Source organism: Cydia amplana, chromosome 3, assembly GCF_948474715.1.
Source record: "Cydia amplana chromosome 3, ilCydAmpl1.1, whole genome shotgun sequence".
Lineage (NCBI taxonomy): Eukaryota > Metazoa > Arthropoda > Insecta > Lepidoptera > Tortricidae > Cydia > Cydia amplana.
Window position 1 is genome coordinate 10,952,269 of NC_086071.1, and position 25,190 is coordinate 10,977,458.

Sequence of the window (25,190 nt, forward strand, 5' to 3'; positions counted from 1 at the left end):
AGAGTTCGAATAATATCCATCATTATTATATTTATAGTATGTATTTTATAAATATGTGGTAGTTTATATATATTTTATTTATTTATGTAATTTATATGTATAGTTTGCTTTTTTTAACTCACTCAATATATTTTCTCTCTCTGCACCAATTGAAGGTATCTCTGTTTGGCCCTATGGTTGACTGGTAGAGAATGCCATTTGGCGTTAAGTCCGCCATTTGTACATTGTTGTATATATTTTGTGCAATAAAGTTTAAATAAATAAATAAATATATGTAATACGTTTTGTTCCTTTGCATAAAGTCTATTTTTTTATTCGGTAGACTAAAATTACATTTCATAGTATGAAATGGCACATGATGTTCATACTATGAAATGTCATTTTAGTCTACCGAATAACAAAATAGACGTTATATACGTCTAGTGTCTACATTATTACCTATACCTACCTAATTTTTAGGAGCATTTCAATTTATATAATAAGAATATCAAAGTACCTACTTCCTGCTAACTAATCACAATAAAAGAAAACCGGCCAAGTGCGAGTCGGACTCGCGCACGGAAGGTTCCGCATCATCAAAAAAAAAATAGAGCAAAACAAGCAAAAAAACGGTCACCCATCCAAGTACTGACCCCGCCCGACGTTGCTTAACTTCAGTCAAAAATCTCGTTTGTTGTATCGGAGCCCCACTTAAATCTTTATTTTATTCTGTTCTTAGTATTTGTTGTTATAGCGGCAACAGAAATACATCGTCTGTGAAAATTTCAACTGTCTAGCTATCACGGTTCGTGAGATACAGCCTGGTGACAGACGGATGGACGGACGGACGGACGGACAGCGGAGTCTTAGTAATAGGGTCCCGTTTTTACCCTTTGGGTACGGAACCCTAATAAAAAAAACCCTAATAAAAGCGTACCAAATGTACGCTGTCTACGGCTACGAAGAATTAAACATAATAAATATACCTACCTCTAAAATATGGGGTATACTTAGGTTAAATTGGTTCAATTTATATTTCACAATGCAATGCAATTACAGGCAATCTAAAATAATTGTGGTTAACCTCTCCACTGCGGACAGCATGACTTTGAGCCTAGGCCATTTTATTACAAGCATTAAGCCTGGAATCATTGTAATATCGTACACGGCTTTCGTTTCAACAGCAAACTTATTGATTACTAGCGGTCACGCTTATTATTTCCACCCTATATTGTAGACCTTGAGTGCAAACGTTTTAGTCGATGTGAAAGCTTAAGTAATTATATTAAATACTATAAAGTGTGACTTTGTTATGTTTGATAACCTGAGTATGTAGGTCATACTGTGATAGGCAGATGCGTGTATCTACACGTAGCTCACGTAGTAACTCACGTAAACCACGTAGTGGATGCTAAGCGAATTAATAAACAGATAAAACACCTCTCCATCCGATAAGGGATTTCCTCTTCAAGACACGTAGTTTAACAATATATATATAGTTGATTATTAGAATTACTAGGGAGATGGGTGGTGACTTGTATAGTGTCATGAGATAAACGATAACACAGTAACCTGAGTTTGCTGTCTTCTCCCATCCCGGCACGCTGCCTATTTCATGGCGACCGTGGACATGAATTCTGCGTGAGGATACTGCGAGTATAAAATCATCATGGACGACGACAGTGAAGAGGACTTTGAGGACGAGTCGGCGGCGTCGAGCTTACCCAGTGATTTTTCTTATTCATTGGTAATCAGCAGTACCAAAATGGGAGGACAGAAAGTGCAGAAACGGAAGAATGAGGTCGTAATAGTGACCGCGGCCAGTATCAACATCGCTTCATTGGCTTCAGCGGGTTTGGATTTGTCGGAGGTCCGAGATGGCGTCGTCTACGCGTCTGGGTACGCATTGCTGCCGGGTGCTGGGAGCGAAGCGTCGCGTCGCGTCGAGCGAGGTGGAAATTATTAAGGGTATTTTGAGTGTTTTTATTTTTATTTTTTATGTGTGTGAATTATTTTTCTACTTAAGTAGTTAACTTTAAGGATTTATTAGAAGTATTGCGTGTTTAAAAGTAGAAATAAGTTATATTGGCAGGAGATAAGTGTATATGTTAGTTAAAGATAATTGTAAAGAAGTTGCAGCTGTGGATTTTAAAAGTCGCGTTTAAAGCGGTAGAAAGATTTGAGTATTTACTCTTGGAGATTCAGGGTAACAGTATGGTCGGATAATTACCGATTTTTATGTAAAGACGCTTCTTTCTTTGCATTCTAAAAATGATTGTAATGAATTTATTTCTGCACACTCAAACTATAATCGCGGTGCGATTAGTGCGAGTCAGCAAGGTCGAGGACGGGTGTTTTCACGAGTAGACAGAAATCATGTAGTTTCTGTAGGTCAGACGGATAGTGTAATGTCAATGTTAGTCAGCATGTGATTTAGGTAGATGACATATGTATGTAATGAATTTGTTTTTTTTTTCGTGACTAACGAAGATTAGGTAGTTATTTGACCTTATAATACTAGTTATCACGTACATAGATATAACTTGTTTAGAAAGGAAGTTATCAAGTTTAGTTTTCTGGACGGATTGTAAATAAATAAGTAATATATGTTAAAGGATTTAGGATTACTGGTTGAGGATTCTGACGGATTATACTTAAACAAATAAACTGGACATGACACTCTGATACTACGTCTTTGGAGCTTGACCAGCCTAGAGTAGTAGATATCATGAAAAGGAAACAGGAATATACGGTATTAATAATTTGCTGAAGTAAATAATTTAGGACACTGACGAGATTGATGGGAGATCCGAAGCGAACCGGTAAAAATGATACTGATGATGTTGTTTATGTAAACTCTGCAATTTGCATAAATCAAGATTCTCTATTAACGAAGGCACGCTTAAGACGTATCGTTACGAGACTTGGATATACTGGGCAAAAGTTTAAAAAAAATGATACTGATAATGTTGTTGTGTGAACTCTACAATTTATATGAATCAAGATTCTCCATGAACGAAGGCACGCTTAGACGTATCGTTACGAGACTTGATTATGGTATGGGAAGGTCCCAAAGTAGACATTAGGATTACTTATGGCTCTTTGTGGAAAAGTTTAAATATAGTAGAGTTGTTATATATTGAAATGAGCTCAAGTAAAAAGTATGTTACAATGTTAATTAATTAATGTCTTTCGCGCGGGACATGATGAATTACCTAGGTTATGTAGGAACTATTTAATTTTTACTTATAAACGGACTTATCGATCGGGAAATGATTTAAAGGATTATGACTGTTACTAACTAGTGGATATGCTGGTAGAACTAGAATGATTAACGGTATCCAGAGGAGGTACGAGTATTATTGGGAAAACTGGATTATGTAAAACGATGATTGTCAGGAGCAGAAGTTTAGCAGTTGTGATTATGGTTAATAATAACATAATTATGGTTATAATTTATGACTACTTATCACAGCTACAGCATCTTTTGAGGAGGAATTTTTAGATTAGTTGGACTTGGATAAAACACGATATAAGTATGTTATAACTTTGAAATGTGAAATATTACTTGTGAAATGCAATGGTGTGTTAAAAATAATTTAATTATAAATTGTAAATCAAGCATTGTTAATTTTAAGATAGGAGATTTAGTATTAATTAAGGACGAATGTACCTACACGAAAATAGAAAAAAATTGTATAGAGTCATTTTCAGAGGGAGGGAACCCCTTACCTTTTCAGGGGAGGTGTGACAGGCAGATGCGTGTATCTACACGTAGCTCACTTAGTACACGTAAACCACGTAGTGGATGCTAAGCGAATGGAGAGGGTTGTAGAAAGGGCTCATGTTAACAATTTTCGTAACCGAAATTAGCTTAGAATAGAATAGAAATAACTTTATTCGTGAGAACAAACACAAAATAGAAACAGATATAACAGAGATATAACAAGAGATAACAAGAGATATAACAGAGAATAAAAGGATAAAGTGCCACGAAATGGTCTCACCTCAGCATGTTGCTGGCGACTTCCAGCGCTGATCTTCCGATGAGACCATCCGGTGAAACAATCACGACAGGTAATATGAATACAAAACAAAATTAATATATAACATACAAAAGATAAAGACAGCAAAAAGATAAAAATACATAACAATAAATTATAAATTACTATGTACAATGTTGGGTCGAACTCGTTTTGGCCGTACATTGCGCCTGACAGCTAGCGCCAACTATGCAAACTAAGCTAAAAAAAATGACCAGATGAAAAAGACAGGTCGATTTCATGAGCCACATCAATATTTTATCGATCTCACAGATTTAACTACGTACAAACAGACAAGTGACGGCGATTTCTAAAGTAATGTGCTTAGGATTGACTCCACATTTAAGTATGTTGTGTAGTGGATATTTCTTTAAATGGACTAATTAAAACACGGTAAGACTTACATGTGGACCCTTAATAAAATAAACTTTTCATGTTGATTTCGTTATTTATTCTTGTTTGATGATCCAAGGCAATGTTAATGTTTAAATAAACATTAGGAAGGTAACGTAGAATTTTGTCCGGAAGTGGATCATTATTTAGTATCAAAACAGAGATAAATATTTTCTTCTATTGAAGTTTAATATATCGGCGGCAGAAAAAATAATCAATGAATATCATAAAAAAATATTATCCTAATATTCCATGCAATTTGTCACTAAATTCCATTTTATGAAATTACCTCATTTGCACTGATAAACATATGTAATGAAATATCTAAATTTCTTTGTTTATTTGCTAATGGTAGCCACATAAAGTCGATATAAAAGTTTGTCCCTAGTTGCATCAGACTGATACAGTGGTGGATTATGCGCCAATTGATAGTGGTCAGATATTTCAATCTAACGTAAAATGTGCCTAATTTGCTCTTCACTATGTAATTGTGCTCCAACAGTATTTATATATGAAAACTATCGTAACTTTATTTATTTGGTACATGATAGTTACAGTGTATAAATTCAATACGGGCAAACCTTTAAACGGTGGTTAGCATACGCTAAGGAGTGTATTGAGATAAATTTTGCTTAAAAATACATGTAAAAAACTAACCATACAATAACCCTCTTTTGCGTTGCCGTAGTCGGGTAAAAATAATTCGGCCCGCAAAGCAACACACAACACATTACATATTAACTTACCTACCTTACCTTACCTTACCTACCATAGTAATTTTAAAATTAAAATCTGGAATTATGGTTTATAAAAAAAATGTCTAGAATATCATCATATCTACTGTTCGGTTCCTACACAAATAAGAAAGTTGTTAAAATCATACAACCTCTTTATCGCAATCCAACAAACAGTCTAAATGGCAAAAGTAGCAATTACACGCTCAACAAAATTAGCCCCCGCAATTCGTAGGTCGTTAACATCTACCTGCTTGAAATTATAATTTATCGTTAGCCATTTATTTTCCTGTGCGGGGACAGTCAGCGCCTTGCGAGAATTCTACACAATTAAAAGGCGGCAATTGTTTTTGCTTAAAAGCACGACATTTGAATATAAATGGGCGCGAATAGGCATAATGAATTAATTTCGCTTGTTGTACGAACATCTACCAGTGATCCAGATTTAGGCTATTTTTCCCACATCCCCTCTAATATATAGGGCGTCTTTTAAGAGTTTCGTAAGCAGATAAAACAACTTTATAGCATTCCCACAATTTGTAAAATTGTAAAACTTAAAAGGTACTTATAAAATCTTAAAACCATGTAAAGAAAACCTTAAGTACACATAAATATTTCATAGCACCCGCCGGTCCTAACATCGTCACATACTAAGCCGATCATCAATCAACTTCGAGATGCTTGGTGCAATAGAATGTATATAAATTCGTCATAATCGCTCATTGAGCTAGGCGACATAGAGGATAGCTAAAGGATTATGGTTTGGGTACACATAATATACCTATTAGATTATAATAATAATAAGGGCGAAAATGGACCGCTTTGCCTGTAGTAAACATACGTCGTTTTATTCAAGATAACATTTAAACGTTTACGGGCTGTTGATCGTTCTGTTTGATATAGGGAAAAGAATATGAAGTTCGGACTGGGGATCATAGAGTTTTATAGATACATATTTTGTAAAAGTGAATGATATACTTGTCAGCTCCTTTTTATGTTTGGTTTGTCGATTCTACGAAATTGTAATCGTAAATGTAACAGTTGCATAACATTAGTTTTCGTTGATTTAATTTTCGCAAGAAAAAAAAAGCGGCCAAGTGCGAGTCGGACTCGCCCATGAAGGGTTCCGTATTTAGGCGATTTATGACGTATAAAAAAAAACTACTTACTAGATCCCGTTCAAACCAATTTTCGGTGGAAGTTTACATGGTAATGTACATCATATATTTTTTTTAGTTTTATCATTCTCTTATTTTAGAAGTTACAGGGGGGGGACACACATTTTACCACTTTGGAAGTGTTTCTCGCGCAAACTATTCAGTTTAGAAAAAAATGATATTAGGAACCTCAATATCATTTTTGAAGACCTATCCCCCACACGTATGGGTTTAATGAAAAAAAAATTTCGAGTTTCAGTTCGAAGTATGGGGAACCCCAAAAATTTATTGTTTTTTTTCTATTTTTGTGTGAAAATCTTAATGCGGTTTACAGAATACATCTACTTACCAAGTTTCAACAGTATAGTTCTTATAGTTTCGGAGAAAAGTGGCTGTGACATACGGACGGACAGACAGACGGACAGACGGACAGACGGACAGACAGACAGACAGACAGACATGACGAATCTATAAGGGTTCCGTTTTTTGCCATTTGGCTACGGAACCCTAAAAAAGGAAGTAGGTAATGACAGCACGGGCTAGTGAATGTTTTTCTATAAAACGAGATACGCACTGTAAATAAATTATAAAATTAATGTAACATCCCAAGACATACCGTAACCGTTGTGTATTCGTAAGCTAAATTTTTTTGTTCCTTTCTTGCGAATATTTCTAAACAACTTCGTTAGCTATTTGAGTTCACAGAAAATTTTCACTTACCTTATTTATATGTCAATCTTGTTCGCTTAGAAGTGAATTTAATTGTAAGTGACATATACACATGGCTCAGTACTATTTTCGGAGAATAAGAAACAAAGATTAGTGGTCGTCTAACGTATAAATAGCCGAAGGCAAACCTATATTTATGAAGTTTGTTTATTCGTCATGGCCCACCCAGAACTCTTCAAAACAATCAAAGATATATGCAACTTTCCTACAAGGTACCCAAATCGTCTCGCTGGTCCTGGCCGTAAGACACAATTGTACAGCAATAACGCATATTGTAAGTCCATTGACATATTTAATTGCCTACATGATGACATTAAAGATTTGCCTATTAGTTTATTTAAGCGTAAACTTAAGAACTGGCTCATTCAAGAATGTTTTTACTCTGTTGAAGAATATTTTGATTACTTTAGACATCAAACTTGACATTTTATGATATAATTTAATTGTAATTTTGACATTTTAGTAATACGCTAGATATAAGTGCAATAGATTGTTAGATTTAATCTAATTACGTACCGTTGCATGCTTCTTTTTATATTTAGGTAGTTTCTAGAATAGTTTTGCATGCCAGCTTCTGGTGGAATGTGTGTGACCACGACATATTTTTATAACATCTTTTTGTACCACATTTCAAAGCGAAATTTGTATTTGTAGGTACGTCCCGTGTGAAAAGAAAATATAACAAATACAAAGATATGTTGCATATTTTTCTATTTGTTATATTTTCATTTTGTAAAAGTTAAATAGCAATTACCAGCACTAACATTATTAATAAGTCAAAACCGCTTACTTATTATTTTAGGGGAAAATTTGGGGGTTGAAAGGGGTCAGCTTTTTATTTGTAAGAATTGTGTCAGGTACCATTGGAAAGCTTGCAAAAAATTGAGCCGATGGACTGATTTTGACTTAATTTTGGAGTGCAGTGGTTTCGCTAAAAATGCATTTCAAGTTGAAAGTTTTCATACAAAAATTTCACCTCTGTCCTGGCGATTTTCGCGAAAACTATAGCTAACAGGCAGCTGACCAGTCAATACCCAACTAAAACCGTCATGGAGACGGCGGGAAAATTATCTGCTGAAAAACTAATAAAGATAAAGTATCTTTATTAGTTTTTCAACTGCAGCCTGATCTTTGGTTGCTTAGGGTTAAGGTTACTAGCTAACACGTCATTTCATATAAGGAAGTAGTTTTAGCGAGAAAGATCCTTACTTCCAACTTTGGCATTTACAATTTATGACTTGTGTGCTTGACACAAAGTTTGATTCTCCTTGCTTATTTTTGTGTGATATTATTTTTTTTCTGAATAGCCTACTATAAGTATGAGTGAGAAAAATATCTACAAAATACAACCTTGTTAAAATGCTAATAAGTTTAAATTTCGAACGGGCTTTCCAACAAAAGACTATCTCAATGTGCTCAGTAAGAATCATATTTATTATTGGAGTTTATCTGTAAAAATTTAAATTAAGAATTCCGTTCTTCACTGTCGTTGTGTTTTGTTTTTTCACAACAAAGCACATAGAGTTAGTAAGGCGTATAGTATAGAGATAACAAAGTCATCTAATACCTTTGAACGAGCAATTCTTGTATATTTATATATTTCGGGGATCTCGGAAACGGCTCTAACGATTTAAATGAAATTTGCTATATGGGGGTTTTCGGGGGCGAAAAATCGATCTAGCTAGGTTTTATCTCTGGGAAAACGCGCATTTTTGAGTTTTATATGTTTTCCGAGCAATGCTCGGTTTCCCAGACATTAACCTATTAATGCGGTTTATATTGCATTAGAAGTACATTATAAAAACTGAATTACAAAAACTGGTACTGAATTCAGTATCAATTGAACGTAGTTTAGCGAAAAGGATTCATCCATAAAATGTCATTTAAATTAATTTTGCTTACACTCTCTCACTTTGTTAGCTTAGAAGAACTCTACATTTTTAACAGTTCTATATAATATTTAAGTCTATGTATATATGGTATGGAACTAGAAACAAAATCAAATCGAAATAATAAGTTATAAATGAGAATCTAGAACATGATGAAACAGAACGGGAGAAGACAACGTCTGTGACGATTCCTCGGTCTAATCCACTGGTTTGCTTTGAATAAGAAGTGTAAAGTGTGCTATGATTTGTAATCAGTCTTATCCAGTTTAGAATGTGACTTGAATAACGTATTTCATTGACGAGGGCTCGTCATCCACGATTGAAGGTCCTGATGTGCTCCTGAAAGTATGATACGCCCACGATCCCACTTCTGATGTCGGGAATCGTAGAAACTAAAAAACCGGCCAAGAGCATGGTCATGCTCAGTGTATCATAAACTGTGTAACTAAAAAACAGGCAAACAACCTCTGTAAAATATAACGATGCGTGTGGTACACTAAATGCCACGAGCTATGACTCGGGCTTGGCCAAATTTTTTAATTATTGTAAGACTTAGGAGCATTTAAAAATTTGCATGGAAATTGTTTTTCGCTCTCCGTTCTTATAATAATAATAAAAAATGAAAAAAGTTTAACGACCCCTTCGTGTACATAAAATTATGTAAATAATTTTCCATAATGCCAATCTACAGTGAGGAAAATGGGGACTACTTTTGTATGGAGGAGCGGCCGTCCCGTTTCATCTTAATAGCTCTTTGTAAAAAGTAAATTACCTACCCAAAACGTATAGAAATAGAAAGAACGGAAAATTACAGGGAAATATTATTTTATTTTTAAGTAAAGCTATTGTTCAGCAAATCAAATGAATTGCGTGATAGAAAACATTTCAGGGCCTTAATAAAATCTCTGGTACCTACAATATTAAATTTATTGGACTTTTTTTTATAGTGACAACGCAAATACTTCGCAAAATGACAGTAAATAATCTTGGGCCTTATCATGTGGAACCAGCAGAGCGGACTGTTTTGGTTAAATAAATTACCTTTATGAAAGTGGAAATAAAATTATTTGTTCCGTACTTATTTATTCATCATGTAATGAAACTGGTTTTTCGTGATATATTTTTTGAAGGCTCTCTGGTGCTTGAGATTGTAATTCATTTACACATTCACAATGTTAACAAAGGTAGCAATGGGCGATCATATTTATATTGTAACTGATTTTTATTTATTTATATTTTAGCTGATGACTATATATTTTTTTTTATATGGATTAATAGACATACTCGTATAAACGCGTCTCCAATTGTACATAATATATATATATATACATATGTATACCTACCTATATGTGTATAGTCGCCAGCTAAAAGATTTAAAAAAAAAAACAGTATGATATTGGTATATATGAACAATTGGAGGCCCGTTTTTTTCTCCTATGGTTATGTTACAAACATTTTATGGCTGACTATACATACGAAAGCAGAGAACGAAGTAGCTTACCGATAGTATAATATTATATCATTTTTTATTTCAAGTAGATATTATTAAATTATAATAAATAACGAAATAATACCTACCTAACCTCTCTCTCATCTCATCTCTGAACACGTCCAAGATTGAATGAGAAAACTGCCAAAGTAAAGATGACAGTTAATTAAATCAATGACAAATGATCTTCAACGTTGCTATGGCAGAAGCCTTGTTTACGTAAAAAATAAAATAAAACTTGTTAACTTGCAACACATTTTCAACTCTAAGCCCTACACAGATAAATCTGAATTTAATTTAGAAGCTTCAATCGATCGAGTTGGATTGTGTTTACTCTGTGCCTGCCGATAGAGATTTGTTCTAGCAAAACGGCTTTTTTTCTAATCCCATATAGATCCGGAGCGCTCGCTGAGTGCAGGTTATTTATCGTATCTCTGTTTCACAAACATAAACGTATTAATAAGCTGTGACAAACAACATGTCGTTTCACAAACAAAATCCCGGGCACAAAAAGCCGTTTAATCTGATCAAACATTTTGCTCTCCCAGCATTTGTGCCCAAACTAATTTGGCACTCGCAGGGTCGGTCATGCATAACAAATGTGTGCCTGAGCGATTTATAAAATATTCACACATTGTCAGACAGCGATTTAGCTATGAATCTTGGCTGTTACATATATTATACACGTGCAACGGATGAAAATGTAAATATTATAAAAATATGAATACCTAATTTATATGCAAGTGAGGAATATTATATTTTAAAATATAGATTATTAGTGATTTTAAACTATAAACTATAGTATATGTGTGCTAAAAATTATGAATATTTACAAGTACCTACATAGATTGTAGGCACTTAATTATTAAATGAACTTCACAAATATTTAATTTTCTCGCATAGTTAATGAAAATCTCGTGTGCAACCATGACGACACGACAACAACAGGACAACGAAATTAATTAATATACCCTTGTTCATGAATTCTTAATACTATTGTTTCTAAACACACGAACTAAAAAAACTGTCAGACAACATGTTGCGTCATTTTTCGATACCTACCTAGTTAATATACACAACGTACCTGTTTTACCCGCGCAATTGAACCCAAAAAACTTTTAACAGGATTTTAAATAAAGTTTCCAATTTTTTGTACAGCAAAAAAAGAAAAACCCCAATCGCAAAATGTCGCAGACAATACGTAGTAAGGTTATTTTTCAGGTCGTTGTTCTGCACGCGAGCTGACTAAAACATAAAAAGCGGCCAAGTGCGAGTCGGACTCGCCCATGAAGGGTTCCGTATTTAGGCGATTTATGACGTATAAAAAAAAAACTACTTACTAGATCTCGTTCAAACCAATTTTCGGTGGAAGTTTATATGGTAATGTACATCATATATTTTTTTTAGTTTTATCATTCTCTTGTTTTAGAAGTTACAGGGGGGGGGGACACACATTTTACCACTTTGGAAGTGTCTCTCGCGCAAACTATTCAGTTTAGAAAAAAATGATATTAGAAACCTCAATATCATTTTTGAAGACCTATCCATAGATACCCCACACGTATGGGTTTGATGAAAAAAAAATTTTTGAGTTTCAGTTCGAAGTATGGGGAACCCCAAAAATTTATTGTTTTTTTTTTCTATTTTTGTGTGAAAATCTTAATGCGGTTTACAGAATACATCTACTTACCAAGTTTCAACAGTATAGTTCTTATAGTTTCGGAGAAAAGTGGCTGTGACATACGGACGGACAGACAGACGGACAGACGGACAGACAGACAGACAGACAGACATGACGAATCTATAAGGGTTCCGCTTTTTGCCATTTGGCTACGGAACCCTAAAAAGCGGCCAAGTGCGAGTCGGACTCGCCCATGAAGGGTTCCGTACTTAGGCGATTTATGACGTATAAAAAAAAACTACTTACTTGATCTCGTTCAAACCAATTTTAGGTGGAAGTTTACATGGTAATGTACATCATATATTTTTTTTAGTTTTATCATTCTCTTATTTTAGAAGTTACAGGGGGGGGGGGACACATTTTACCACTTTGGAAGTGTCTCCCGCGCAAACTATTCAGTTTAGAAAAAAATGATATTAGAAACCTCAATATCATTTTTGAAGACCTATCCATAGATACCCCACACGTATGGGTTTGATGAAAAAAAAAATTTTTGAGTTTCAGTTCGAAGCAGGGATGTTGCGAACATCCGCATCCGCATCCGCAACCGCGGAACTTCCGCATTATTTTCAACATCCGCATCCGCATCCGCATCCGCATAAAATCGATGCGGATTTAATGCGGATGCGGATGTGGAACAGTTCGGTACAGGAACGTCTTAGCATCGGCGGAAGTGCTAGACTAGAATAGGTTTTTTTGGCTAATTACTAAATTACCTAGCTTAATTTAGTAATTAGCCAAAAAAACCTATTAGAAATTAGCAGTCAAGCGTGAGTGGGACTTATTGTACGGAACCCTTGGAACGCGAGTCCGACTCGCACTTGGCCGGTTTTTTGAAATAAAAATTACTAAAATGTAATATTTGACGTTTTTTATGTACCTATCTTGACATCCGCATCCGCATCCGCATCCGCGGATGTGAGCCTCGAAAAATCCGCATCCGCATCCGCATCCGCGGATGTCAAAAAATCGGCATCCGCAACATCCCTGGTTCGAAGTATGGGGAACCCCAAAAATTTATTGTTTTTTTTCTATTTTTGTGTGAAAATCTTAATGCGGTTCACAGAATACATCTACTTACCAAGTTTCAACAGTATAGTTCTTATAGTTTCGGAGAAAAGTGGCTGTGACATACGGACGGACAGACAGATGGACAGACGGATAGACGGACAGACAGACAGACAGACATGACGAATCTATAAGGGTTCCGTTTTTTGCCATTTGGCTACGGAACCCTAAAAAGCGAAAAAATATAAAATGACTGCTTGAATACGACCGGCAAATTTACGTCTACAAGTAAGTATCAAGGCAACAAGAGCTTATGAAGACTCGTTTCGTGGTGATCGTGAAGAGAACGTGTAGTAAACATTCGTATGTACGCTTATGAATATGTTCGCATAAGTTCAAGCATAACTGAGCGTGAGGTTTTTTTATTATTTAAAAGAATTCGTTATTTTCATAAGTGCCCGCCTTATTTTTTATTATTGTGCACTTGTTATTAAATTGGATGTTGAAGTTTATTAGTACATCTTGTTTTAATTGAAAGTTTATTAGTATTTTTACGTTACAAATTTGTGAACCTGCGTGTACCTTTAAATAGAAATATTGTACAAGAAATAAGAAACGATTTTGAAAAATTCAACTAAATGTTAAATGGGCGGTGACGGTTTGTATGTGGTACTAGTTTTCTTTTAAGCTAGGAACTTGAATCTTTATAAACATGTAAGTATTTTATTAAAATACAAGAAAATCAATTTCAGCGTTTCTGAAAATGTATCTCCTAAGGTGGTAAGAAGGGAAAGTTTGCATTAGGATCGAAGATGATTTTGAGGAGACTTGAAACTTTGTAATAGATTAGGATCGAAGATGATTTTGAGGGGACTTGTAACTTTGTAATAGGTATCTTAGATAAGATAGATATCGTAATATTTTTTCTGATAAAACACGAGTTATTTGTAAGATTTTCCATCGTCTTTTAGGTCAAACACTCCGCCGTTTTCGTTCTCGCACCCACTCCGTGGCTAATTTAGCCCACCTGTGTGGGTGCATACGTCTCTCGTACATGGCTACTTGGCCAGATCATTCCCAGTTAAGCCTGGCGGTTTTGACACCAACGTCTGGAAATCTTCAGTTTGTACATAAGTTATTAAGTGATCACGTTTAGGCAACGTACCTAAGTTGGGTTGGTGGTACCGATACACGTGTCCATGAGTTTCCGTGTAAGGGCTAAACTGTAGAGAACTAAAGAGAAGCCTCCGTTCATTGATTGATTTATTGATTGATTGAGTAGCTTCTTAAGAGATCCATAGCCCTTCCAAGCGTTTTGCATCCATCTTTCGACCTCTTTATCCTGTCTTTGGTTGAAAGAGACTATTAGATTAGGCCTTAGTACGTTTACTCGTCGACATAGTATGGTCTGCCATTAGTATACTTTTTTCCTTATTAATGTTACGTTTTCTGCCGTTGATCATTGTCAGTTTTAGACCATTTTGAGGCCAACTTGGAGGCGTAAAATCATGTTTTATTACAATTATATTGATATTAGGTATTTATGGCATTAAGTCCGCCATTTGTACCTTCATGTATTGTGCAATAAAGATTAAAAATAAATACATAAATAAATGTCGGAGCGTGACTCCAGAAGGACGTATTGCAGCGTTACAGTTCATAGTTTTAGACGCCTGTATACAATCGATTAGCAATGTTTGGCTACGTATTACTGAAGTTGTAACGAAATTCATAACGTAGAATAGTAACGCCGTCTATTGGCGTATTGTTGAACTATGATGACAGGTAGAAGGCTTTGGAACGTCAAGTTGTTTAACTTGGGTGAAGTTCGGTACAAGGTGCGAGTTTTGTCGTTATGTTGGTAGACCGGTCGAGCAGGTTTGCCAGCTGGACTTCGAGGTGGGAGCGGTGAGGCTCCGCCAGCAGACTTGATCGGACCGCGCTAGAGATCGGACGTTAGCCATACCTAGTGCCTAACTCGCCACGTTCCTGAAGGCTTATACCTGAAGGATTATTCTGAAAGCTTATAGAATCCAACGTTCTTTATCCATTTAGCTAAGTGTTTTATTCCAAGTGTTATTTTGATTTCTTATGTGTCATTAGAAGCTTACTTTTGTGAAATAAAGAAAGAATGTGTTGTTTTGAAAAGATGTGTCCCGTTGAGTTTGTTGCCGGTCCCATATTGGGCTAAATCTTCTTAGGTCAGAGGTGTACAGTAGGGTTGGAGCCGGCCTAGCTTGACTTGAATAAAGATTTGAACGTTTCATGTGATCTTTTATTTACAACAAATCCGTTTGCATTCGAATAGCAATTAGTTCTTTTTATCATTTAGTACTGAAATATAGTAGGCGCTAGTATGGTTAACGAGTCCGAATGCTTATTTCATGCACTGGTAGCATACTAATTTAGCCGTGAAGTAGTACATAATCATCATAATCATAATCATAATAATTTATTGATAATATAAAATTACATGTCAAATAAATACATAGGTTACAGTGTGTACATTGAGGTACTACGCCCACCGCCGTCGCCCGTGCCTCAGTCATAAATATTAATTAATTTAAGGGGACATCTTACACAGATCAACCTAGCCCCAAACTAAGCAAAGCTTTTACTATGGATGCTAGGCGACGATATAGATAAATACATACTTATATCTTATATGTATACATAGGAAACACCTATGACTCAGCAACAAATTATTTGTGTTCATCACACAAATAAATGCCCTTACCGGGATTCGAACCCAGGACCATCGGCTTCACAGGCAGGGACACTACCCACACTAGGCCGGACCGGTCGTCATAATTTAATTTCAGACAATAAAGCCGAGTTTTTATGGCACAGTTCACACACCCTTCATCTTTGTTGCTACAGAAGCTTACTTGTTTGTGTTAGAAACAAGCCTAAACATGCATTTAAAACAAAAACAAATTAACTTTTTGTCGTAGGTAAGCATCAGGTCTGAGGCGAATCGGATCATTCATGTAAATAATAGAATCATAACCGAGCATTTCAGCCAAATTCTAAGATAGTGGCGTTTTAGGGCTAGCCAAGTGGCAACCTGGCTTGTTCTCCACGGATGTCGTAACAGTAACTGATATTAGCCACTAGTCGTGTCACAGAATAAAATAATAGTACTAGGTAAGTACAGAAGAGTCACTCTCTAACAAAACACGTCTGTTACGATAAGCACAGATATGGCCGCTAGGTGGCGACAGCGCCACCTTGGTGTGAAACGGATGTACTTTTAGCTACCTGTAGCAAAGCGACGAAATCGCGGAGTGAGCCACGCCTGCTCGTGTGTTAATTTTGACAATACCTTTCTTTGAGTCATTCCACATGCTTAATGATTTTACCTCTCATCTATGACAAGAAACATAAGAAAAGATAAGGTTATAGATGTTTATTCGTGACGATCACAAAACATGTACGGACATGTATAGACAACAACAACAGCAAGAAAAGAAAAAAATAATAAGTGTGCTTCACGAAATCGACCCAAGTCAACACAATACAATAATGTATATGGGCCTAGGCCTATCGTGCGTGCTAAAGGCTGACGTCCACTAGACTCGCCGAGGCGAATCGAATCGAATCGCAGTAATTGACGCGCTCTTCGTCAATGGACGCAGTTGCATTAGAAAATATAGGAGGCGAATTATTGCGATTCGATTCGATTCGCCTCGGCGAGTCTAGTGGACGCCAGCCTTAAAACTTACCTGTAAATAGGCACGTCGTCCTTGTACCACACTACAAGCAGTAGTGCATCAGGCGGCTGGGGAGAACGGGTGTCGCACGGCAGCGTGGCTTCGCCGCCCGACACCCCTGTCACTTTGACGACGTCCAGAGATTCCGCCCGGACACTCGACAACGGCCGGAGACCTGTTGACAAAGGGCGACTATGAATTTTGAACAATGTCCGGTGCAGCTTTTATGAACTTTACAAGGAATAACGAATTTTAAAATTTAAAATTATTTATTTATCCTATACAAGCTTGGAGTATACATAATAACTAAACGGAGTAGCCATTAACAAGGGTTAAACTCTATGACAAAGGGTAACTCACTGGGATTATAAGACATTGATTCAGAAGACACGATTAACAAACAGAGATATTTTTACTAAACCGTTCCGGAGATATTTTACAGCCTTTCGTTGGAACTCGTTTGCTCAGCGAAGGTTCCTCAGAACACCGGGCGCGATCGTGACAAATTGCCCGATTAACAATTCGCGTCCCGCCGTAGGAGATGGCGCGAGTAACGATCCAATATATCAAAGGATTTTTCCGAACACCGACACTGAAGTTACTACGTGTTTATTAAGACGGTGCGAAATTACGGTTATGTGAGGGATTTTGAAGCGACTTCTTTACATGTTACATTGTGAAAAATACACAAACATATTTCAATTTCACATAGAAGGTAGCTTAGGTAGCATCAGATTCATGCAATTTCAAAATCTTTAATGTCAAAAATCACAATAAAATCAAACATAAGTTTATTATGGCCAAAACATTAATTTTTACTATTAAAACAATCAAACAGAAAGGGAAATAGTACATTACGATACAAAAGTGCGAAAAATAGGAAATTCGCAACGAGTGGCGATAAATTAAAACACGACCGAAGGAAGCACCTTTAAATTAAATCACTAGTGCGGTAAAGTAGCACCATATTGTAAATACAGTTCCATCGTGCGAATCATCATCATTACTGTAAAGATTTTCAAACAAAGTGGTAAAAAAAAAAAAAACAGTGTAGTTAATCGTATATATAAAACGAAGATAGATTTCCCAATATGATGTACAAATAAACACCATATTTCAAATATTCTTAACATTTTGATCACTGTGTAAACAATAAAAAAAGCATTTTATTTACAACCCTTATTATTTCAATTTAAAACAATAATACAAATTGTAGGTACTTATATTAATTTAATTAAACTTTACGTAAGCACCATTACATTCCTGAATTCGACAGAGGTTATTTGTTTTACAGCCTGGGTCCCGTTCCACGAGAGCTTATAGAGGTAACTTGTTTTACTAGGCGGTGGAAGTTCCTGTTTATCAGTGAGAGACTTCCACTTGTTTAACAAGTTACTTACAAGCTTTCATGGGACGAGCCTCAGAAATATACTTGTATAATTGAACATGAACACTACATAAAACAAATAAGTAGGTAGCTACCCAAAACTAAGAACAGCACCTAAAGTTCCTGAGACAAGCGGTCCCTCGTAATCACATTCCGTACTTTAGTCCAATTAGCTCACACAATGCCTCTGTCCCTTTCTATTACCAAACTAAAGCCAGGACGACGAGATAAGATAAAGAATTGGCACGAAAGAGAAAGCGAAAAATAACGGGTAATTAGATAAGGACAATGTTTATCTCATCTCATTCGGATTTTCTTTAATGAAGTCCCTGGATATAGGAGACTTGAAATAAATCCAAATCGGTTGCGACCGCCTACAGCTTGTTTTGCTACTGGTGGCTTAAATAATGTATGTCAATGAAATTGGATTTAATACTGTAATCCTATAAAACCTATAAAGTAAAGTAAAAAGTAAAAGTAAAATGAAATTCTTTATTTGCATTAAATGTGGTTCTTGTTGTGGTTCGTCTTATTATAATTATTAGTAATATATACCTATATAGTATAGTATAGTATGTACAGTATTATTATACAATATATATAGGTATTCTAGGGACATGGGTCGGCTACGTCTATATGATTGGTAACCCTGAACTTGATACACGTTTTCACCGGTGTGGTTTTTATAGCAAACGCGTGTGGTGGGTTTGGGTATTTCTTGAACAATCAACAACATACCTACCTAATTCAGATGTTAATGCAATGTCACTTTGAACCGGAATAAATTGGTGGAAGTCAAAATGTTTTACGATTAACAACTTTGTGTAAAAAGTTTGTAAGTGTAATTCCCGGTAACTAAATTGAGTCTTTTTTATGTAACAGTCGAATCTGGAAAACGAAAAAGTTTTTGTTATTATAATTTACTTGTCTGAAAATCCTCCATTTATTGGGAAGGAAATCAGCAAGGCAGTCGAAAGAGTCGTCCTAATCGCAGATAACGGTGACAACTATTTAGGGTTGCCAAGTAGGTACATAGCTAAATAAAAAATATTAAATAATGGCCTGTCACTTCATAAAATTATTGTAATAGTACATTACATATAGGGAGTTGAATTCGTGAATGCTCCAGATCGCAGGTCCTCACCTTCGGTTCGGGCCACAAATATGCGATCTGGGGCTTTACGAATTACCGCCCGTGGTTTGTCTAAAGTTTTACGTCTTGCCTTGGCCAGGAAGTGAGATTTTCTCCTCGCGTAGCGGGGAGAAAATCCCACTTACGGACCTAGTGTGACGTAAAATAATTAACATGTGGCTCGCTTAACGGGAAGCCGGGAATGCCTGTTGCCGAATCTTTATAAAGCTATATCTCCTCCTCACTTTAATAAAATCTGTAGGTGTGTATCGTCATCCTTTATTGAATTATAACATGAAATTTTTATGTTGTAACGTATATTGAAATTCAAAATTGCAAACAAAGTAATAAACTTACATACATTCACTGAGTAACTACGTAACGTAGAGCATGTATAAATGAAAATGTTGACAACCCTAGCTTTCTCGTAGCGCGTTTCGATGCTAATCGCATCGTTTGTCACGAGACGACGCGGATTACTCGCGTGCTTCGGAATAATATTGTCCCACTGCTGGTGCACCGGCATCTGTTCAAAACGATCATTTCGTTATATTTATGTGAAAAAAACCAGCGGGTGGGGCTGGGCCAGACACACGGGCGGTCGTTGTTTTTAAGATAAAGCGTTTAATCATTTACGGCCGGTCAGTGCCATGCCTCGGCAACGAAAAAAACAGTGAACTCCTTTGACGCACACCCTGGCAGTAGCGCGGGGACAGCCGAGCGCCGGCGCCAGCTCAGGGACATAATAGTGCAGGGCGGGAGGGCGATCATAACTTCTACCGTTTTTTCTATAACATAGATGAAAAACTGCATGCATATCGGGACACAAAAGTGGGGGAAGGGGGGGGGGGGGGGGGTAGAATTTCATATACATTCTATTTAATTAAAGAAAAATTAAGAATAATCATGAAATCCATATTCCTCCTTGATAAAATGGACAGGAGACTTGCCGTAACATAACTCCTAGAAGAACCACATTAATGTAAAAAATTATGTTATGTACTGTGCCGTAAAATTTATTATTGACCGTTGTACCAGGTGAAATACGGCGTTTCGTGAACCAATGTTTTCCTTTGGCAGAATTGGTCATTAGAACTCTAGGATTGATTTGACAAGAGGAACCAACATAATTTTTGATGTAATTTTTAGGGGGGGGGGGGTCTCTCAACTTTATCTTGATATCTACATCAGTGCCGAATCAAAATAGCATTTTGCGGCCTCTTGTGTATAAAAACCAATAACAATAAGATACGGCTACAAATCTAAACCAAACATCGATTCACCAAATTGTTAGCGTCCTAACAAAAAAGCACCGGAACAACCAATGAAACAGTAGTTTATCAGACGTTTCGTAAAATAATTCGTTAGGGTAGGAAAAGTAAAATTTTCCGGCTCGTCTACGTACAAGTTTTACGAGCCAACATTGGAAACAACTGTTCCCTTGGGCCATGATGCGAGATGTAGATAGATAGACAATTGTCTCAAGATGAGAATAGAAACCGTGTGTACAGCACAAACGTTCATGGTGTGTGACTTATATAAATTGTGCTTCGTGTAAAATGTGCGAATTCAGATTATGGTTGCTCTTCTAGATATTCAGGATATATTTACAGTAGTGTGCAATATAATTGCAGTTTATTTATAATAGTATATAAAGTGACTACTAACGTAGTGACTGCTAACGTAGAAAGGGTATCTATGTATAGTCAGCATCATAAGTAGCGGGTCATACTATGCGTCAAACGTATTTATCTACCATTCTCTATATTGAAACACGTTGATTATTCGCAACAGACTGACATTTATTCAACAAGTAACGGTACTCATAGGTTACACACACATTGTGGATAGATGGCGCTAGTAGTAAGGAACATACATTTAAATTATTTTTGATACTATACCAATACCCCCACTTATCAAAATAAGCTAAACATCCTCAATAAAACACAAGGATAAACATTCTTAAGAAATTAAGAAACCAAAAAACCACCACCACTACAAAAGAAACAACCCCATACATAGATATATATTGGGTAAACCTACAAAGAAACAATACCTAGCATTTTCATAAACTTGTAGTGTTTAAGAGAACACAAACCTTTGGTCAGTAAATCAGCTGGCATTTCCTCAGTAGGAATGTACTTAATATTAACATAATTATTTTTAACAACATCTCTGACATAGTGATATCGTACATCTATATGTTTAGATCTATTGTGACTTTGATGACTAGATGCTAATTTCAAAGTACTCTGGTTATCACAATTCAAATTAATTGTATGAACCTTTCCTGTAATTTCATGTAATAAATTTCTGAGATAAACCGCTTCTCTGGAAGCTTCAGAGAGAGCAGTGTATTCTGATTCCGTACTAGAAAGGCTAACAGTCTTCTGTTTTCTGCTTTGCCACGAAACAGCTGACCCTGACATAACAAAACAGAAACCAGTATAAGACTTCCTATCTATGGCATCACTTGCCCAATCACTGTCAACAAAACCTTGCAAATCACTATTATTATTACTATATCTCAAACAATAGGTTTTTGTTAACTGCAAGTACCTTAAAATGCGTTTTGCATAATTGTAATGTTCACTGTTATAACAATTATTGAACTGACTTAGGTAGCTTACCGAATATGCAATGTCCGGCCTTGTCAAAACAGCCAAGTACATCAAACTTCCTATTAACTTTTGGTAAGGAACATTAGGTAAACTTCCTACAGTTTTTTCTAAATTTAACTTGGGTTCAATGGGAGTAGTTTGCGTTTTACATTCTGACATCTGAAATTTAGACACTAACTGTTCAATATATTGCTGTTGATCTACAGTTATCACACTTTTATTTTTATCTAAATTTATCCTCATGCCAAGATACTGTCTTACAGGGCCTAAGTCCTTCAACTTGAACTCTGAACTTAATACATTTTTCAATTTTTCTGTTTCAGTGTCATTGTTTGAAAAAATCAGAAAATCATCTACATAGAGCCCGACAATTATCTTTACTTTCCCATTAGTTTTTGCAAACAAACATGGTTCATATTGACTGTTTTTAAAGCCTAATTTACAAAGACAATCTTTGACTCTCTCATACCATGCTAGAGAAGACTGCTTCAGCCCGTAAATAGCCCGCTTTAGTTTTAACACATTTCCCCCACTTTTGTTTGCAAAACCTTCAGGAATTGACATATATATGTTTTCTTTCAGAAAACCATTTAAGAAAGCTGTAGTAACATCTAAATGCGTTATACTCATTCCTAACTTTACACTAAGAGCAAATAATAGTCTCAGAGTTGAATGACGCACTACAGGAGAAAAAGTGTCCGTATAGTCTACACCAGGCTTCTGCGTAAAGCCTTTGGCCACGAGCCGCGCACGATAACGCACATTATTGTCCACATCACTTTTTTTATTAAACACCCATCGACACTTCACTACAGACACGTTACCGGGGTTCTCGACGAGCTCCCACGCATCATTGTCCTCGAACGACTGTAGCTCTTCAGCTATAGCACGTCTCCACTGCTCCCTCTCGGGCCCCTCGAGAGCCTCTGAGTATGAGATTTCCTCTGATGCTGGAACAGTACTGGGAACACACATGCTGCTAAAGCCATACCTCTCAGGCTGTTTTCTCAGACGCTTACTTCTCGGCTCTGGTGTTGATGTATTCAGGACTGGTTGCTCTGGCTCTTCATTTGACAGAGGCTCGGTTAATGTCTCATTACCATCAGCGTATACTGAAGAATCTGAAGAGAGTTCAGAATGATCCTCATCTGGAACATCAGGAAGCGAAGCCCCCACTGAAACGCTGCTCTTCTCCTCCACACTGTTTATCGGTGCCTCTTCATTAGGTATCCAGATAGCCAAATCTTCACAGGAGTCGCTACTATCCATTTCACCTTCCATCACAATGACATCTCTGCTGGTAACAATGGTCTTCTTTGAAGGATTATACAATCTGTATCCTTTCACATTCTCTCCATATCCAACCAAGATATGCTGCGCAGCTTTCTTATCCCACTTCAAGCGTTTCTCCTTCGGGATATGTACCATCGCTTTACTACCAAACAATCTAATGTGACTTAAATCAGGTTTTGAACCATACCATAGTTCAAACGGAGTTTTCTCTAAACCTGATACAATGGACCTGTTTTTCAGATAAACTGCGGTGCTGGCCGCCTCTGCCCAAAATCTCTTGTCCAACTTTGCATCATAAAGAAGACACCTAGCTTTCTCAACCACGGAGCGGTTGGCTCGTTCTGAGATTGAGTTCTGTTCTGGAGTGTAGGCATTTGTAGTCTGATGTATAATGCCGGCAGCAGCAAGGTAAGTTTTAAACTCACGGTTGCAATATTCCAGACCTTGATCAGTATGAAATATTTTGATCTTCTTTCCTTGCTGATTCTCTACTAGTGCTTTAAATTCTTTAAATTTACTAAAAGCTTCGTTCTTTTGTTTTAAAAAGTAAATGAAGGTCATCCTGCTGTAATCATCAATGAACAGCATGAAATATCTGTTACCATTTAAAGAATTAACCTCCATGGGTCCACACAGGTCACTGTGTATTCTGTGACATGCCTCTGTGCTCCTGGTACCAACATGAGTAAAAGGTAACCTTGTTTGCTTCCCTTCACAACAGGTTTCACATTGCGCCTTGGTTATGTCCGAAGATCCTTCATATGACACACCATCAACAATGCCGTTCTTCATTTTATTTAAATCTTGGCTATTAATGTGAGCCAAACGTTTATGCCACAGCTGTCCTGTAACTGCCGGAGCTGCCAACAAACAACTCTGTTTCTGTAGCCGCACCTTGTAAACACCGTTAATTAAATCGGCTATGGCAACCAAAGCATTGTTTTTGTCACTAATATAACAATGTTTTTTATCAAAAGTGACACTGTTGCCATTTTTGGTGAGCTCGCTTACTGATAACAAGTTTGTTGTCAAACTAGGCACGCACAACGCATCCTTCACAGTTATTTGACATTCCAAATCCGAAACAATTTCCACGTCTCCGGAACAAACAACTGGCACTCTTTCATCATTTGCCACGATGATTTCTGGTAAACACGGCGTATAGTTTGCATTTTTCACCCAATCTTTGTTTACCACAAAATGCCCGCTCGCACCTGAGTCCACGTAAAAATCTTCCTTACTGAACTTCCTTGTGAGGAATACAACACTGAATACGCATTTACTAGCATTTTTCTTCGTCATAGGGCATTGATTTCGATAATGACCGCTGGATTTACACTTGTAGCAAATAATATTATCTTTAACCTCTTTTGTTGTTGTATCTGTCACTGTCTTCTTGTTTGACATTGACTGTCCGCCATTATTTTTCGGCTTAGTGTTGCTAGAGTGATATTTATTTCTCGCTACGAATGCCGCACTGCTGCCAACTTCAGAATCATTCGTTACTTCCATGTCAAGTAACTTTGACTTAATGACATCTGCAGTTATCGAAATACCCGAATGCTCAATTGCCATTATCATGGGTGAATAACGGTCAGACAAACCTGCTAACAATAATGATCCTACCCATTCATCGGTTATTGTAAATCCTGTGCCGTTTAACCTTTGAGCTGTTTCGACCATTTGTGTGACATAGTTAGACATCGAGTCACAGTTTTCAAGTCTTATATTAATCAAATGTCGAAGCAAGGTTATCTTTCTTGAGAATCCAGAGTCGTCAAACATGGTCTTCAACTTAGTCCATAATTCCGCTGAGCTCTGTGTGTTCTTGATATGCACGTACAATGCTGGATCAATAGTTAATATTAACTTTGCCTTCGTTTTTGCATCTTCCGCTGGTTTATTTTCAAATCCCTCCGGCGGCTTGATGTACTTGTCAGTT

The 25,190-nt window shown here is 36.5% G+C and overlaps 1 protein-coding gene across 3 annotated transcripts in view; it reads right to left on the minus strand.

Annotated features, from left to right (window-relative positions):
* Positions 1–25,190, minus strand: part of LOC134662491 (nephrin-like) — a 188,326-nt gene that overhangs the window by 42,027 nt on the left and 121,109 nt on the right. For all 3 annotated transcript variants that reach the window (XM_063518736.1, XM_063518735.1, XM_063518734.1), the window contains one exon: positions 16,828–16,990. In XM_063518736.1, coding sequence (XP_063374806.1) covers positions 16,828–16,990 — 163 coding nt within the window. The remainder of the gene's footprint in view (positions 1–16,827; positions 16,991–25,190) is intronic.